This window comes from Perna viridis, chromosome 4 (assembly GCF_037379345.1).
Source record: "Perna viridis isolate PV_CMFRI_1.1 ecotype Kerala chromosome 4, ASM3737934v1, whole genome shotgun sequence".
Lineage (NCBI taxonomy): Eukaryota > Metazoa > Mollusca > Bivalvia > Mytilida > Mytilidae > Perna > Perna viridis.
In genome coordinates, this window is record NC_142448.1 from 38,608,436 (window position 1) to 38,627,029 (window position 18,594).

Consider the following 18,594-nt stretch of genomic DNA (forward strand, 5'->3'; position numbering starts at 1 on the left):
AACATTGTACCGTCAAGGACATACGCGAAGTCCTATGGTCTTTTATTTAGTACTACTTCTCTAATATCATGCACCATACATTACATAAAGAAGTACAATGCTCTTATCTTTAGTCCTATTTTCATGGTTTAAGTAATATTGTTCTTAAGATAATAGTATGGGGCTTTCTATATGTCTTATAGTAATAAGGATAAGACCGTTGTGCTTTTTGTATGTAATTTCACGGTACATGGCCTTAGAGATAAACTAAAGATACCATTTCTATTGTTTTAAATATATTTTATTCAATAAGATCAATTGGAATGGATAGCAGGCTTAAAGCCTCTATATACCCTCTCCACACAAGGCAATATACAATTATGAAAACATATACATATAAAGAACGATAACTCCATTGCATTTTTTTAGAAAGATGACATCAAAGCAAATAAAAAATATGACCTTTTGTATTATTATCAAAAATATTTACTTCAATCGATTTTGAAAATATAACAATTCCAAAAGATTTCAAATAAGTTACTCTTCAGAACACGGAATATCATATTTATCTCAGTTGAGAAAAACAAATGTATGTTGGCCAGATCATACCAAATATACCTAATTATTACACTTCTTCACAGAAACAAATATTCGTTTGTAATAAAAATGAAACTTGAGCCAAGATTTTAAGAAATCTCGAAAAAAAATTGAAGGTATTTTATCAGTTTCGAAAAAGTGCATTGGAAACTGAATTCTATTTCCGTCTCTCCAACTGTTAATAACAATATCAGTTTGAGTTATATTTCATGTTTATATAAGTGCAACAAAATAAACAAATGTTAATCTGTCTGCCATCAGCTTTAAGTAAATAAATCAGTGTGTACTGTACTACTGAAATCTGTTGGTACTTTTTGTTGTTGATAATGCGGACACGATATTAAATTGTGGTAGTTATCCTCTATGGAGTCTCCAAAGAATTAATCTTCAGTCAAGCGGTGATGTTGCAGATGAAATTTCAGGCTCCTAGCTTCATATCTTAGATGACAAATCCATATATTCTCTTTTCCATTACCATTGTTTAAGTACCCAGGAGCTCCAGGATTTTCAAGGTTTAGTTTCTTTTTTTAAACATCAAACGAGGGCCTATTCTTCGTAGATGAAGCTGGTTCCAGAGACGTATAGTGGAAGGCATAAAACTCTTGGAATACGCCATAGTATTGCAAACAGGCAGACGCAAGTTATCGCAATTAATCTGTTGACTGATATAATAAGCATGGATATTAACAGGATCAGGTTGTATAAGATTTGATAGGTAATTTTGAGCAAATCCACAGATCATCTTATCCATCATGATAACTCGATGCTTCTAACATCATTTATATAGCGGTTCCGAAAAATCTTGGATTTTGAAGAATTTACCCTTAGTCCAGTAACACGTCTAGAGCTTCCGGTAGCCACTTAAACACTCTTAAGAAGGTTTGATTCATACAATGAATAATTATCCAATACTATATCCGCATATTCAAGTTCTCTCAATAGAATAGCCTGTATTCCAATTTAATAAATTATCGCAAACCGCAACTTTTTGTAATTTAAATAAAAGTCCCCTGTGCAAAACTCTGTCAAATGCCTTAGATATATCACAAAATACAAATATAACATCCCTCTCCGTATCTAAATTGACAAGTATTGTATTGAAAATAATCAACAGCTGATATACAGTTAAGTCCTTCATAGGCATGAATCCAGACTGATGTTCCAGAACAAAATTGTGCATATGCTTAACCAAGATCTTTCCCTTCATCTAACCGAGGGTGCATGTAAGAGAAATAGGACGAAACTGAAAACATCAAGTATAGACCTCTATTCTAATAAATGGGTGTAACATGAGAACGTTTCCATAAATATGGTATTTGACCACACAGTAGAGACTCATTATAAAGTAGTGTCGATGGATGCATCATCGCATCTGAGATATTCTTTAGTATGACTGGTGCTATTCCAACCGGTCCACTAGGTTTTGTAACATTAAATATGAGAAGTTGATCCCTGACCTCCAGCTCAATAATGACAAAATTTGGTAGTTTATTTACCTGTTAATGACTTTCAGCAGGAAGGTCTGGCTCATCTAAAATGCGTCATATGCTAGTAACACATTTAATGAACACATCTCACTTTTCTGCTTGATGAACTGTAATTTGTCCTACATTTACTTGTATTTTCACACTTATTAAGTTTGCATACTGATTTCGCAAAACACCACCATTTATCTGGTGGAATATCCTTAAATATCCTTATTAATCAATTGTGTCACCTGATCTAATGCCCTAATGCCTTGGCATCTTTAACAAGTCTTGTGACCCCATTTCATTGATGTCTATATGACGCCCGGTGATCTGGATAATCTATGAGTTTTCAATCAGACCCAGTGTCACTTTTCTAATAGCATTTAATACCATTTCTAGATTATGAGAGTCTTTGTAGACATACTCTTGTATTGAGTTGTGTATGATTCCTAAAGATATTGCCAGTCCTCAAAATCCAAGGAACATTAGCAAAACTGATTGATGATTCTCAAGGACTGGTGTTATGCTGCATATAGGTGTAATATTATATAGTGTTTTAATAATTTGATAGATTTTTACTGCTTATATTTATAAGTGTCATAGAGAAATGAACAAATGAAGAAAAAACATTAATTTACAACATTATTAATTGTGTAGAACAAGCGATCTAATGTTCTGAATGGACGAGGCTACCATGCTTAGTTTATTTTTTTCAAATTAAATACACAATAAGTTGTTCAGTATCTAAAGGCTATAACGTATCCATTATCGCCGTGTAATACAATATCGAAAAAAAACTGCATGTAAGACTTTAACGCATGTACCGACAGATAAACCATTTATTCAAACTGGTTCATATATAAGACGTATTTTTTCTCGAGGATAAAGATAAAAAAAGGTAAGCTAGTTGTATGCCATTATACATGTACTATGATTTAACAAAATATGTTTAAATTGATAGTTTATATCTTTCATCATATCCGTTTTCCTTATATTTCATATTTTAAAAAAAAAAGACTATTGAGGTCAACAAACTATTGAGGTCAACAAACTATTGAGGTCAACAAACTTTTGTCTTGAAATAAGAATCAAACACTATTCTTTTTGAATATGACCAAACACTATAGAAAGAATTATCTAACCATACTAATTGTTTTTAAAGTGTTTGTAATTTTACTATATTTATGTTTATGTCGATACTCTCTCGAAAATGAAAGTATTACGCAACCAAAATAAAACAATATTTCCAATTAAATTCAGTAGAAGATTGGAAAAGATACGCCGCAAAATAGGTATATCAAATTGATAAAGGTTTCATTAAAACATTTTTGTTAAAATTGTCTGGGTAAGATAAATGCACTTATACCCTGACTGACTTGGTAAAGGCTGGAAACTGTTTACACAAGGAAAATTGCATTGTATTATTGTCTTAATTTGCATTCATCACTTATGATTATTCATGTACAAAATTGGAAACAAAATAAAAATGGATAAAATTCAGATCAACATGTATTTATAAATACAAATGCCTTTCCAAATCTCTACACATAAAAAACCTTGCTTACTCATTGCATCTGTTGTAACAAAAAAAAAGGGTTAAATGCAGGCCAGTTGGGTACTGACATATTAAATTAACACGTAAATCTTGATAATAACTACAGAAGAATTTTTTACAGACATGTTACAGCGATTAACACAGTTAACTTCGCGCAAAAGGGAGATACCTTCTTAGATACATGTAGATAACTGGACAATAAACAGAGATTTATACTGAACTACTTGACAATATCTTTTTTTCATATGAGTGAATGAAAGAATTCGCCAACCAAAGGAAAAAAATGCACGCAGACAAATGTTATGTTATTAATATCTAATTTAATAATTTTGGTAACAAAATTATATGCATAAAACCATATTGTTTAAATCTGGTGACACACTATTATTTGACATTCAAATGTTCGCATTATTTGTCTCATCATGATTCTGTTTCAAAGGCTTTTTTCCGTTTATTCGTGATATATCTATTATACGTCCAAACATGGCGTCTACACATGTAATCTAATTCCGGTCACTGTCAACAATTCTACAAAAAAGAACAACATAATCTATCATTAGCCTAAAATACAACTAAAGTTAATTTTCAGGTGTTTCAATATTCGAATGTGAATCGAGACTTGAATCCATAACAAATGAAAAAAACCTTCAAGTCTTTTGATAAATGTTGCATTTAAAGGACAAACAAATTGGTTGAAATTGACTACAATATAGATATACTGTCAATTTTGTACTTTTTTGGTCATTTTTTGTCATATTTTTGGCAAGGAAATTGTGTCCGCAATCAAGAAACAACATCATTTTTAGTGAATATATATATTCATTTTTAAAACTGATTCATAATCATAGTTTTCCTTTCCTCTTTTGTCTATCCTGGACTTTTTATGAGCGACTCGGTGCGTGTTTCTAGTTTTCCAGAGGACGCTTACCCTACCGATGCAACTTGTGAATCTTCCCAGTTTTTAGTTTACAGTCCGAGTTGCTCCTTTATTTGTGTTACTTTGTATGTATTACTTGGTTATTTTATGTTCTTTGTTGTGCGTGTCAGTTTTTCATGTCTGGTATTTGTCCCTGGATTTCATTCTTTTGATTTCCGCCAAAAATCTTGGTTCCCTCGATTACTCTTACAATGTATCGCTTTAAAAAATATATCGCGGAATTACTTAGTTATGTGGTCTTAGACAATATAAAATACGATAAAGCAATACATTTTAAAATATGGGCTTTTCTGTTCGTTGATTTTTTTTAAAAAAGGTAAATTCTATCTTACATTTTTATCATATAGATTTGCCTTATTGTGCTCAAAGTTAACCTTGAATGAACATACCTTTGAATTTGAATATCTCCAGTCATACAAGGACACTTGTTACTCCAGTAGTGGTATTAGTTCAATGTGAATCCTGAATAATTCGAACGGTCTTCCGGGAACCCTCAATTCAAGATTATTATCAGAGTAAAATATCATTTAAACCTGTGGTTTTTTCCTGTTTATACTTTTGTTCCAAAAACAACCCCGACTCAAAAAATGTAAAACATCATTGTTACTTAAATAAAAGGACGGTATGTGTAGGTTCCAATGGGAACTAATTGTGCTCCTCTATTACCTGACACATGCCTTTAATCTTATGAGTGTACTTTATAGCTGACCTGATTCAAAGGAAGGAACGTACTTTAGCAAGATCATTTGATCTCGGTTCCGCTATGTAGATGATGTATTATCATTAAACAATTCTAGTTTCGGGGATTTGATACATGGCATCTACGTATCCCAAAGATATTGAGATAAAAGATACTTCAGACACTGTGAGGTAAGCCTCATATCTATGCCTACTCTTAGATATCGATAGTTAAGGAAAACTATTGACCAAACTATATGAATAACGCGATGATTTTTTTTTTATTTTGAATAGTCAAATTTTCCTTTCATCTGTGGCAACATCCCTTTTACTTCAGAACCTGCATATGGAGTTTTTATGTGGTTAATGGTCGTCATCATGAATTTGTGAATCGTTAGGGTTTATCCATCTTAAACATGAGAAACGATTTTTTTCAACGTGTCATAGTTTACTTTCCTCTTTCGTCAACCCCGGATTTAACTTTTGTCCCTGAATAACATTCTTTTGATTTCTGTAAGAATCTTGGTTCCCTTGATTACTCTTTTTCGCCAATTAACTCCCCTTTAAAAGAAGTTTCCTTCAAATTTTCCGAGTTGAAAGAGAAAAGTATGACCTGTAATAGATATTATCTACATTAAATAACATTTAAACTCTCAATTTATAATAATGCTTATTTTAAAATACGGAAATGGTTTTCATGAAAACAAACTAGAATATGTTCGCAATGTGACTAATTGTTATCCTTGTTGGAAATTAGGCCAACATACATCGGGTAGTTTTTTGCGCACATCAGATCATCTTATCAGCTGATAAGTTGCAGTCTAAATAAACGTCATTTGTAATTTGAAAGAGTAATCGTTATTGATTTGGTTGAATTATATGCAGGATTTGAATGCATCGCTTTCTCTTAGATACAGATAAGCATACACAAAGACCTATAATTAGGTACATGTATAGTGTATGGACACCAATGAGGTATCCTTTGTTCGATTGGTTTTTCTGCACCATAAATCACCTCTTCCAATTTCAGTGCCTGAATTGTATATATTGGATTTTAAGTCTATTTTAATCCTTATATATTAGGCTACACGTTACATTACATATATACCGGATCTGTACAAATTTCTGCAATATATCTCCTGCTTTCTACTTCACAAATAAAGGGTGTGAAAACAACACAAGACTTCATTCCTCCAATACATAATATCGTCTCGTGGTTACCTTTCTAGTTTTATGCAACGTCAAAAACAAGAAATAGGTAATACCTTTGAAGGTGTCCTCGCCGAACGTCGCACTCAAAAGATTGCTAAAAAATAAACTATTTTGGACAAATTTCCATGTTTCATTTAGAAAATGTGGTTGCAGGATAAAAACTACTCATGAACATCGCCGAAAATATCGATATATTAATTTGGGGTCGCTTTGAAACAGTCAGATTAGCTCGGGAACCCTTGCGATTTGACTGTTCCTTACGCTTGTGAAAAAAAAAATATTGTCGCAGCATTAAACATGTTTTGTATATATTTATATCTGTATTTCGGCGTTAAAATTACGCATTCAACTACAACTTTACAGTAATGTATATAACATCCAGTGAGCAAGCAATTGCTTTCTGTGAGACAGGAATTTTCTACGAAATTTTATTGCTGAACTTTAAACTTTCAAAAGCATCATATTATATGATATTTCTAAATATTGCATAGTATATGAGTGATTGAACTTTGACGTCACGTCTATCAATTGATATCAACAGTAGTCAATTTCCAACCAGACACTTTTTATAACAAGTTAATATCGTTTTTAGATCTTGTTACTAACTCTTTTGTTTGTGTTCAACACTTTTGAGTGTTATTCTTCGAGATAAAGACGTTGTCACTTTATGTACAAATGTAAAATAAATGTTTTATTTAAAAAAAGCAAATGTGCACATGTTCTAATAGTGTTTAAACGAATTTTCTCCAAACGATAAGAAGCTGTTTAAACAGTGAGCGAATAGAAAAAACATTTACCTATAACAAGTGCTCTATTGTCGATCATTTAAATGATCAGTTCCATAATCATGAGCATAAAATGAGAAATTACAAAAAACAAAAAACAAAAAAGTAAAACCAAGTAGTTCATATTTTTATATTACATATTAAGCCATACCCAGGTAGACTAATAAATGATATTGCCAACACCTTAGCCGAGTAATTGACATTGAAATGTAAGTTTTATTTATTTGCCATATAAACGAGATTACTTTCCTCAAGATTAACTAACGGTTTCTGTTCAGCATTTTCCAAACTTGTATCTGTGTTTTGAGTCTGTGCTTTAGACACAGATTGCTTCTTGTAGTCCCCTACTATTTGAACGATCTCTTCAATCGGCGGCACTACGATGGCAAATACTGCAGCTATCATCAACCATATTTGACAGAAATAAACCCATGCTGAATACTGGTCAAATGATAACACACCAATTGATAAAACACTAGCAGGAAGAATAATACAAAACAAACAAGCGCTGAGTGATCCACCTATTCCTGCAACAAACCAAGTCTTTCGGAAAATTTTATTCATGTGGGCTAATGTAACAGTAACGTCGTCAACTACTTTAATTCGCTGCAATTCCTCTTCATACGTTTTTCTCCATGGACTCAATGGATTATCAATTGCCATGGTGGTAGCCCAAACACGCTTTGCGTCGTTTTCTGTATTAATTTTGTGAGTAAGAAGAGAAATTACCACAGTAAGGGATAAACTGATAGAAAATCCTAACGAGATTCCAGCAAGCAAACTGTAATCCTGGCTTGTATTTACTAAAAAGTTTCTAAGCCCATCTTCATATAAAAGTTCGGCAGCAATGAACAAACCAGTAAAATAAGAAATGGCACCACCAATACTGCCTGAAAGACAGAAATATTAGTTTTAAAAATATATGCAAGTATGAATTGGCAAAAACTGATAAACTACAGTCGCATACTTATTGAGTGACTTTCAAGGGGAGAGCAAAATCATGGTCAAAAAAGACAAATGGTCTTAAGTACACGGTCATATTCAACATACAATGCGCTACATTTGATTATATTCATTTAAGTCTATTCAGATAAAATACTTCTAATACAAATGGTTTCTTAGACATGCTTACTATAAACAACTAAATGTTTAGACATGTCACGAAAAAAAGAAACAGTTGTCAATTTCAAAGGGTGTTGTTATAGTAACAAAACTTATTTCAAAGCTAAAACACCTTGAGTGAATATATTCTGCAGAATTGTAGTTTCAAACAACTAAAATGTACATGTCTAAACTTATGAATGCTAAATACAAAATACATTATTACTGTGTAGTCAAATTCTCCTAACACTGCAATACCGTCTAGCGGTGTTATAAAAATGCATTTGAATATCATTACTAGTGGAAATATTATCTGAAATTCAGTTTGATAACTAGATGTATGTTTCTCGAAATTGTATTTTAAAAGTCTTATATTATAGTTATTCCAATACTCAAATTAGTTTAGATACAAATGAAAATGAAGAGCAGCATACTTGCATACCCTGTGGTCACTTTACAAACTTACAGAAATAGTCGTCCTCCGATATAGAAAAGGATTCCAATATAACAAAAATAATCAAGGGAACCAAGGTTATAGCGGTAATCAAAAGAATGTAATCCAGGGACAAAGACTAGACATGGAAAACAGACATACACAACAAAGAACATGAAGTAACTAAAATAATACATACAAAGTACCAAAGCAAATGAGCAACTTGGACTGCACAAAAAAAACTTGGACCATGGACCAGGTGCACCGGTAGGATAGGCGTCCTCTGCTTATCTGGAAATACCTGCCGAGAAATAAGTCAAGTTCGGGGTAGACAAACGAGGCAACTAAAACTGTGACACGTTGAATAAATCAGTTGTCATAGCGTAGATGGATATATCATAACGATCCACTAAATCATGATGACGACTATAAAACTAGTGGTGACTTCAATTTTGTAGCAACATAACCCTCTTCAAGAAGCCTATTTGTTAGACATCTAGCGCGATACAAATTCTGCCTAGTTTCGGCAAGCTCTGGCATAATGTATGCGTTGTGATATGAACATTCCATACGCAGGTGCAGAAGGAATGTTGCCACAGTTGAAAGGAAAGTTGACCATTCTGAATGAAAAATTATCGCGTTTGTCGTAAAATTTGGACAATAGTGTTCATTTACCATCGATTTCTAAGCGTAGGTCAAGATATGAGAATGACCTCACAGTGTCTGTAGTATCCTTTATCTCAAGTTCTTTTGGGAGATGCGATGGATCAAATCCCCAAATTTGGATTGTTTAAATATCATACGTCGTCTATATATCTGAGATTTAAGGATCTAGCCAAACGATATTTTTTTCTTTCGGATCAGATCAGCTATAAAGTCAGCCTCATAAGAATGAAGGAATAGGTCAGCACAGGAGCACAATTTGTTCCAATTGCAATGCCGACCGTTTGTTAAAAAAACACGTCCACCACACTGGACAAATATGTTGTCGATTAAAAATTCTAGCATTTTGTAAACATCTTCCTCTGTATGGCAGATGATGAGAAAGCTACCATCTACATGTACTTGAGTCAGTAAAATGGTCGATTTAAAACTAGTGCAAACCACATTCGAATCAAAATAGAAGATACACAATGGCTTAACTTTAAACTACTTTCCAATGAGTTTCACAAAATACCATATGCATTGCAACATGAAAGCCCCTCAAACTGAACATAATTCAAGCGAAACAGTAAGGGAAACAAAATAAATACGATATATTTACCTGCAACAACTCCTTTTGCACTACATTTTGTCCACACTATAGTTAGTAACAGTGGACAAAGAAACGCACTCAGTAGCCCCTGCATCGTATAAACAGCCCAATTTAAGTCAATACCACTGTTAATGATTACCAAACCGTAGGGTATTATGCAAATTGTTAACCATACCATACACCAACTTTTGTGACACAACAAGTGGTCTTCATAATCTCGATATCTGAAAAAATTACAATTAACTGATTGAAGTCAACTCTTTAATAATAAACTGTACCCAAAGTTATATTTGTTTTTCCTTTACACGTAGTAAACTAGATTGAAAGACAAATTACAGTCTCGCAGACAATAATTCTACATAATGCCACGGTTATGTATTTTGCCTACATTAACCTCCTCCAACCAGTTTTTAAAAAAAATTGCCAGAGGTATTCACTTTTTTCCAAGTAGTTAAATATTTGACGATATAAAATGAATACAACCATTTATATCTTGTAATGCAAACAAAAAAAAAACGAACGGTGTTGAATAGCGGTTAAGTGATTATTTTATTACGTGTAAGTTTCTGTAAGAATCAGGCAGAATAAGAAATAAAGAAACATGAATGCGAAAACGCCACCGATCTAACAATATGATATAATTTCACTCAATTTGAAAAAAAAGTATTTGATGTTTACATCACTGGATTTGCCAAGACTTTTTTCAACAATATGCTACAATAATGAGGTTTTTGACAGAGTTGTCTGCCTTTAAGTTTAAAGGAATATGTTTAAACCCAATGGATTTCAAATGTCATGACTTAGTGGTAAAGTGCGTTGAAACTACCGTTTCATCTTCGCTATTTTCAAATAAATGTGAAACAACTAATAAACGAAATCATTAATTTCTATTGGAAAATGAGCTATGACATACTTAATAAATTTTATAGAAGAAGAATTTCACATGCTAATTTTCATTCACCTTCCATGAACTGAACAAGTGTAGTTGACAACACAGAGATCTGTGAGCTCACGTTTCTGAATATCAAGAATACAAGCCGTGCATTTAGTAACACACTTGCAAACACATTTTTGCTTCGATTCATCTTTAGACTTGAATATTTGTTCCTTTCCACACAAGATGCATTCTGTTGTTGAAACACCTTTCCTGCAAATAGTTTTAACTTGTTTGTTCCATTCTTTATCTTTACGAAATAAATACAAAAAACATCCAGTTTAATATTTTGTAAATTTTGATATGCTGTACTCGTGTTTCAAGATGTAACCTCTCATTAGCAGCAGTAAAATCAAATATGTCGGAAGATAATAATCAAAAGTTGAGTTGTATACAAGAAGTACTCATAAACAAGACTACTGAAAGAGAAATTCAAATCAATCACCTAGAGGTTCAACCATATGCAATGCATGGAATGAAGCCTCGGTGTTTTACGTATTTCAAAATTTGAAATACTGCAAAATAGATAATAGATGAAATGTGATATTATTCGGGGTCAGACAAATCTGACTACTGGGTTGGTGAATATATTCGGGGAACTAAGGTGCACTAGCAGTGATATCGACCCTGCGGTTGAGATAGAGAAAACAAATGAAAGTAATTGTATTCAGTAATACTACAACAACGGCCATTTTCAATAAAAATTAGACCATTTTGAGTGTAGAAATAAATATAAAAGACAAAATCAAAAAGATGTGAAAAAAAAACCAATGGCAAATAGCAAAACTGCATTTTACAAACGCAAAAAACAAAGTTTAAGGTAAAATTCCTTTCCACAACCTACCAGTTTTTGATGAACAAACAGTAAATCATATAAATGTCCAACGAAAGAAATGTTAAAGATAAATGTGCCTATTAGGATATGTTATTGTAAAATAGTGTTACATTTTGATAGTTTTGTTGTCTAAAGTAGTAGTAGTATGTGCTATCATCTTTAAACACACCTGAATGGATTAATGTACACTTTGTATATGTCATATACAATAATGGAAGATATTGCCATTATCTCCCCTGAACCGGTAGACATCAAAGACATTGTTATCATTGTTATTAGCAGAAATGCTCCGGTTTCTCCCATGAAATTCTGCATTACGTAAGGAGAAATGAAACCTGAAATATGAAAACGTCAATTATTTCATTCAACAACTTTATATTTCATAGTGTTTTATTTGATAAGTCAGACAATTTAATAATTTAGCATGCACGAAGAGCAACTGAAATGCTTGAATTTACATTTTGCACTCTACAAACGATCTACTCAAAATATAATTGTAAATGCATACCACAATCATAAGTTAACCACATACCCCTAAAATTACTTTAAAAAAAGAAATCGCACCTATAATGTTCAGACTAAAGTACCAGAAATATTAATTAGGTATTTGTCCTGCTTGGTCATATAAATAAAGACTTACCAAAACACCTTAATGGGCATATGAGCATTTCAACTTTTAGGTAAAAAAGTATACATATGTTGTGTCACGATTTAACACTGATCGCTTATTATGTATGGTCGTGTATGCTGCCTAATGTAACAAACCTGAATCGATATCTTTGGCACTTAATGCATGAGTCCCGTTTTGATAACTCATTGAAAGATATAAAGTTGACGTTGCTATTGTAATTGTCACAGGAATGGCAAACCAAAGATATGCAGCAATGAAGAAGCCACCAACGCCTTGGGTAGGTTTCGCTGCTATTCTACTCTGCCAGTTTGCTTGATCACAAAAGCTGATAGAAGCTGACATCAAAAGTACTAGGACGCCAAATATCATTCCGCCACGAGAACGAAATGTCATAAATGAATTTTTGTAGTTTCCGTCTGATGCCTTTATACAAGACATCGCTTCATATAAGTGTTCTTGAGATGGTAAAGGGTTATCAGTTACCTTATAAGATATATGAACAACGAATACTAAAACGCTTATGAAAGTTAAAGCAGTGGTGAAATATGATATATAAAATGTTGTTCCTAATCCACCGATCAAACAATATGATCCAAACAGGAAAGCCAATATCAAAAGTATCATCTCATCCGAAATATCCTTCACAAGGACAACTAATGTTGCTTTGGCTGCTAGAATTAGGTTCATCAACGTAATTAAACTTGCAAGCAATGCTATTACACAGAATACGATGTGAGCAAAATTTCCAAACCGGGCATTTACTATCTGAAAAAGGAGAATTGACAGTTACTTCATACACAAGATTTTTTGTGAGAAGTCTGGTTATATCACAATTGAAATCAATCTATCTGCATTAATGCTTCTCGAATCTACTCATATGATACATTTTAATTTCATTGAGTTGATTGGTATCAGCAGATGTCTTTTTTCTTTAACAATATATATATGAAGAAATCTATGGATTGAGCTGTAATGACGAAGAGCGTTTGTATAAATGATGTGTGGAGTGGCCCGAGTTGTTTCATTAATATTCCTGTTATATATGTGGTTTCCTTTAAAGTTACATTTCTGTGCTCAATTGCATTCCTAGCAGAACGTTTCACATACCTGTAGAAAGGTTTTGGCACCTGGAGCTCTACTTTTTAGGGTTAACGACAACAACGGAAACACCATTATGTCAAATACAATAGCGATTGTAAAAAATAATGACCCTCCTAAACCGGTCTGCAAAAGAATGATTAAGAGTACATTTCTGACCGAGAGCAAAACGAAGAACTTAAGTAGGTACATGTATACAAATTTAAATAAAAATATTATTACCAAATAGAAATATAAATCAGTCTTAACTAAATCCACTTGTGATTAAGGTTTTGATTTGTAAAACAGGTAAATTCGATTTCAAAACGTAATAAATGTGAAGGTATTTCGTGAGATGCCTGGCTTATACAAATTTTCGGTTTTTTTTTCTTTTTGATTTAGACAATTTTCACTGTACAAAAAAAAAGAAAAAGGAAGTAATACGCTAAATTTAGAAATTTTTGCGATGCTTTTATTAATGCGGAAAATGCGATGGCTTGACAATCACATTAATATTTTTAATGTCTGCTATATTGTCCTTGGTTTATCTGCCTTTAACAAGCATCCGTAACAGATTGCTTTGGGCAGCACAAGATATGATTTTACAACGATGAGCCTCCAACACACACAATTATTCAACCGATCAAAAACATGTGACATTGTTTCGTATAGTTTCAAGATACCCATGAATCGTATACATTTTACCAGTTCACGACTTTATACTCAATGGTTAGATTCCCGAGATTATGAAAATCAGAGCAAGATAGTCATGATATTTGTGTAAAATCTTATCCGTTGAAAAAAAGAAGATCATATGACAGTTGAAATTAGATGATCATATTCAATAGGAAACATTGAACTATGTTAGGTCATTTGAAAAACTGAAATTTAAATTTGACTGTTGTCAACATACCCATGTCCCAGAAGATCAAGATCTGGTGCTGGTCACAATTGCTATAGAAGTGTAGCGTGTATACTAACATTCACTTCCAATGGTTTTCAGCTTGCAAAAATATTTATGCCAAATTCAAAACCTTTTTAAATGTTAATTTCATTCGAGTCAACTACACATGTAACTTACAGCTGATTTTGAACAGATCACCATAAATATACAATTCATCTAAACATAAAAAAATGAACCCGGAATCACTAGAAAATCCGAAACCTCTAAAAACAACTGCACCTGTAGGTTAAAGTTTTATATGTTCGGACAAATAAAGTAGATTAGCAATTAATCAACATTAAGTTCTAATCAGTCTTTAGAAATGGAAAATTGTCTTACGTCAAATTACAAGTATCGTTTGTGCATTGCTGTTTTTACAACGGGCAGGATTATATTACTAATGTTACAATGTTAATACAAATTGTAATAAATTAAATAAAAAACAATATATCATTTATATATGGTATTAAACTTACAAGTAAAGCGTTAATGATATCATTATTTTTAAGAGGTAGACATATAGTAAGGGACACTACTCTTACAAATAATTAAAACGCTTGTATTCAGCATTTAACATCAATGAAAGCATCAAAATAACTTGATATCATTCTGTTTAAATGAAAGCTCGATAGGCTTTGGTAAAATTGAATACGATACAAACTTCACTAATTCCAAGAGTTATGTCCCATACTCTGGGACAACCTTTGTATATACAACCTTAGCCATCAACGTTGCTTGTTGGAGGAAGTCAGATGGCCAAAGCATTTGTGACGTCACCGTGACAGCAGTAAGGCCCAATGAAACTTTTCCACCAGCGTCAAACACCGTGTCCAGATTATGAGAGTCTTTGTAGACATGTTTACGTATGAAATTGTGTATGATTCCTAACGATATAGACAATCCTCCAAATCCAAAGCACATCAACAAAACTGCTTGATGTTTCTCAATTACTGGTGTTATGCTGTATAAATGTATGTGTTAATTATTTAATGATATAATTACACAATTACTTGACATATTTTACAGTTTATAGTTTATAAATGTCACAGAAATACGAACAAATAAGAATAAACATTGATAAACCACACTTATTGTTTTACTACGAGTACCATGCATAGACAAATCAAAAGAACAAGAAACGCTGACACAACGCATCGCATCGAACTTTCAAATCAGACAAACAGATGATTTTAAAAAATCTCCGATAAAAAGGAAAACAAATAGTATTCGACATGCGAGTTATCATACCATTATATAATGAATCAACAAAACTATTTATGAACTGCTAGTTGTAATAGTAGAAACATTATGTTCTATCAATTAAATGAAATGTTAAAATTACATGATTTGACAGTTGTATTCAAAACACAGTGAAATTTGTTTCATACCGATGAACACTGAATAATCCGAAAACTTATTTTACATGTAACCAATTTTTTTTTTCTTTTTATTCGTGCAAACGTATATTGTTCTTTTGCAAACCGGAAGTTGATCTAAATTGAACCATATGCTTTACTATATATTAAGATTGGTAAAGCAGAAAATAAATAGGTCATACGTACTTTGACTTTGAGTCCGTCTCCAGAACGAGGTCAGTGAATAAACAGGAAAAATTCGAAGACATGATAGATCGAAAATTCTGTTGATTACTTCAAATCTTCGAAAAAAAAAGAAAAAAAAAGGAAAGCAATACGTTATTTTTATTTTACGCACGTTATTTTGACACTTCATGTGACTTTCTATCGTAATTCAATTAAAATGCTGGAAGTAGGAGTCAAATACCCTTCCAAGAATTCAAATAAAAAAAAAAAGAGTTGCCACAAATAAACACCGTTTTAAAATGTTAAAAAATTAAAAAGGGCAACACAACCCCCAATCGAAAATATATCAAGACACCTTTAATGAAAAATCTTTTAAAAAAATCATGCTTCATTCGTGTGAGATCGTACAGCTTCTGCTGCTTACGTAATTGAGCAATGAAAAAATCATTTAATATCTTCATTTAATAATTAAAAAATCCTAACATTCACAGCATTTCCTTTATAAAATAACCATATTTATTAAATATGTACATCACCTTAAAAAAATATTGAAAACTAGAATTGGTTAAGCATCTTTTTTATAAAAAAAAAGAGGCCATTACAGCTTCTTTTCAAATAACCAACGAATAGAACCCGTTCGACGTCTTTTAAATGAACACAGTGTAAATGTATAAAAAAAAACAAACTTAGATTGTGTAAGATATAAACTTAATTTCATATATATTGCTTGATTTTTTTATGAGCTTACCTTTACAACTTAAAAGAGTGACTAGATATGCCGATATAGATGCACTATGGACAGCAGAAATGACACGAATACAACTTTATATTTCATTTTAATAGTTAATATTCTATGTTTGCACTAACTATCCAATTAAATTTTCTTTCGTGTTTATGTCCGTTTGTCGTAGGATATAACTCCATATAAACACCGTGCAGATTTTGTTAATATTCATATCAACTTAATCTGTGATTATTCTACAAAGAAGTTGTTTTTCGTTTATGAAAAAGAGTAATCAAGGGAACCACAATAATCCCAGGAAGAAAATCATACAATGAAAACAGTGTCAACAAGCCAAATAAAATAACCAAATCAACACGTACAAAGAGACTGAACTCGGACTCTACTAAAAACTGGAAGCATGGACATGTTGCACCGGTAAGTTTAGAGTTCTCTTCCTTTCTAGAAACAACCGCTGAGTTGCTTATATAATTTCCAGTCCTCGGTAGACACAAATGAAAGCAAAAACGACTAAGAGAATTGATCGGTTCTCATTGTGCAGATTAATACGCCGTAACGCAATGAAAATGTTTCAAAAATGATGTCAATATTAAAATACACATTGTTCTTTTTTAAAGTATTCAAAGATATTTCTCCAAAAAATATATCAAAGAGTAGTCAAGGGAACCAAGATTCTAGTTAAATCAAAAGAATGTAATCCAGGGGCAAAGACACGGAAAACAGACACAGATAGCAAAGTACATAAAATAACCAAAATAATACATACAAAGTAACAAAAGTAAATGAGCAACTCAGACGACACTTAAAACTAAAAGCATGGACCATACTCATTTTTTAATTAAATTAAGGGATACTGCCAAACAAGCTCCCCAATTAGATGAAGACATTGTTAATATCATCACAAAAGAATTTTTACTGTCGGCATTACAGTTTGGATGACGAAAATGTAGTTTTTTTCTCACAGAGATACATTCAAATATATTTCACATCTTAACCGATGGACAACAGTGGTGGAACTCCTTTGAAATACTGTTTTCTAGAAGCTACAGTGAGAAGCCTTATGATTTACAGCGATGCAAACTTATAATCTGTATTGCAAGTTGTTAATAAAACCACATTTAACATGGCTTCAGTCTGTAACTATTAGATAGAGACACGTTTATTTTTCTATAAAAATCTTATGGTCTGTTATTTTTTTCAAGATCAACGGTTCAAATGTTGAAATGTCCTTTGCATCAGTCTTTCGAAGGAAACTGATAGTTTTGCAAAAAAAAAATAATAACTTTAGGAAAGCGACTGAAAAAATCAATAACCTATCCCTTTTTACAATACCGTGAAATGATATCTTAAACGTTCATATTTTCATATCGAGGTAATTGTTATTTAAATTGTTTTATGCTGGCCAAGAATAAATATGAAACCCCACAATGCACACAAAAGGAGATTTGTGTTATCAATTATCAAAAACAGTTGCATTATCATATAGCTATGCAAAATATTTACAGAAGCATTAAATCAAGGAGGTAGATGTAAAAGGGTAAGGGACACAACTCTTACAAACCATTGGAACTTTTGTACTCAGGATTTTACATAACTCTCATATAAGCATCAAAGTAATATAACTAGAACTAATTTCTGTTTCAAATGAAAGCTTGATAAGCTTTGGTGAAATTGAATATGATTAAAACATATCACTGATTTCAAAAGTTATGTCCCTTGCCCTAGGTCTACCTCCTTAAGTTGAAGTTGGATCATGTACATACACTTTTTACAAAAAACAATCGATACGTTTAATGTTGATATATACACTTACGTGTACATGTATTAGCAAAACAAAGATATCTTCAATTTATACTGTTGAAAGCTTTGAAAACTGAAACAAATTTACGA

At 32.2% G+C, this 18,594-nt stretch overlaps 1 protein-coding gene across 1 annotated transcript; it reads right to left on the bottom strand.

The window, feature by feature from the left end:
- Positions 1-7,005: 7,005 nt before the first annotated feature.
- LOC148620011 (uncharacterized) lies at positions 7,006-16,825 on the bottom strand. The gene is made up of 9 exons (XM_088580500.1): positions 16,711-16,825; positions 15,984-16,078; positions 15,139-15,382; positions 13,509-13,625; positions 12,536-13,166; positions 11,940-12,105; positions 10,963-11,148; positions 10,011-10,225; positions 7,006-8,102 (listed from the first exon to the last, which is right to left on the bottom strand). Exons 2-9 carry the CDS (start codon positions 16,043-16,045, stop codon positions 7,429-7,431), a joined length of 2,295 nt encoding a protein of 764 aa, XP_088436626.1. The 5' UTR covers positions 16,046-16,078; positions 16,711-16,825; the 3' UTR covers positions 7,006-7,428.
- Between the last annotated feature and the right edge of the window lie 1,769 nt (positions 16,826-18,594).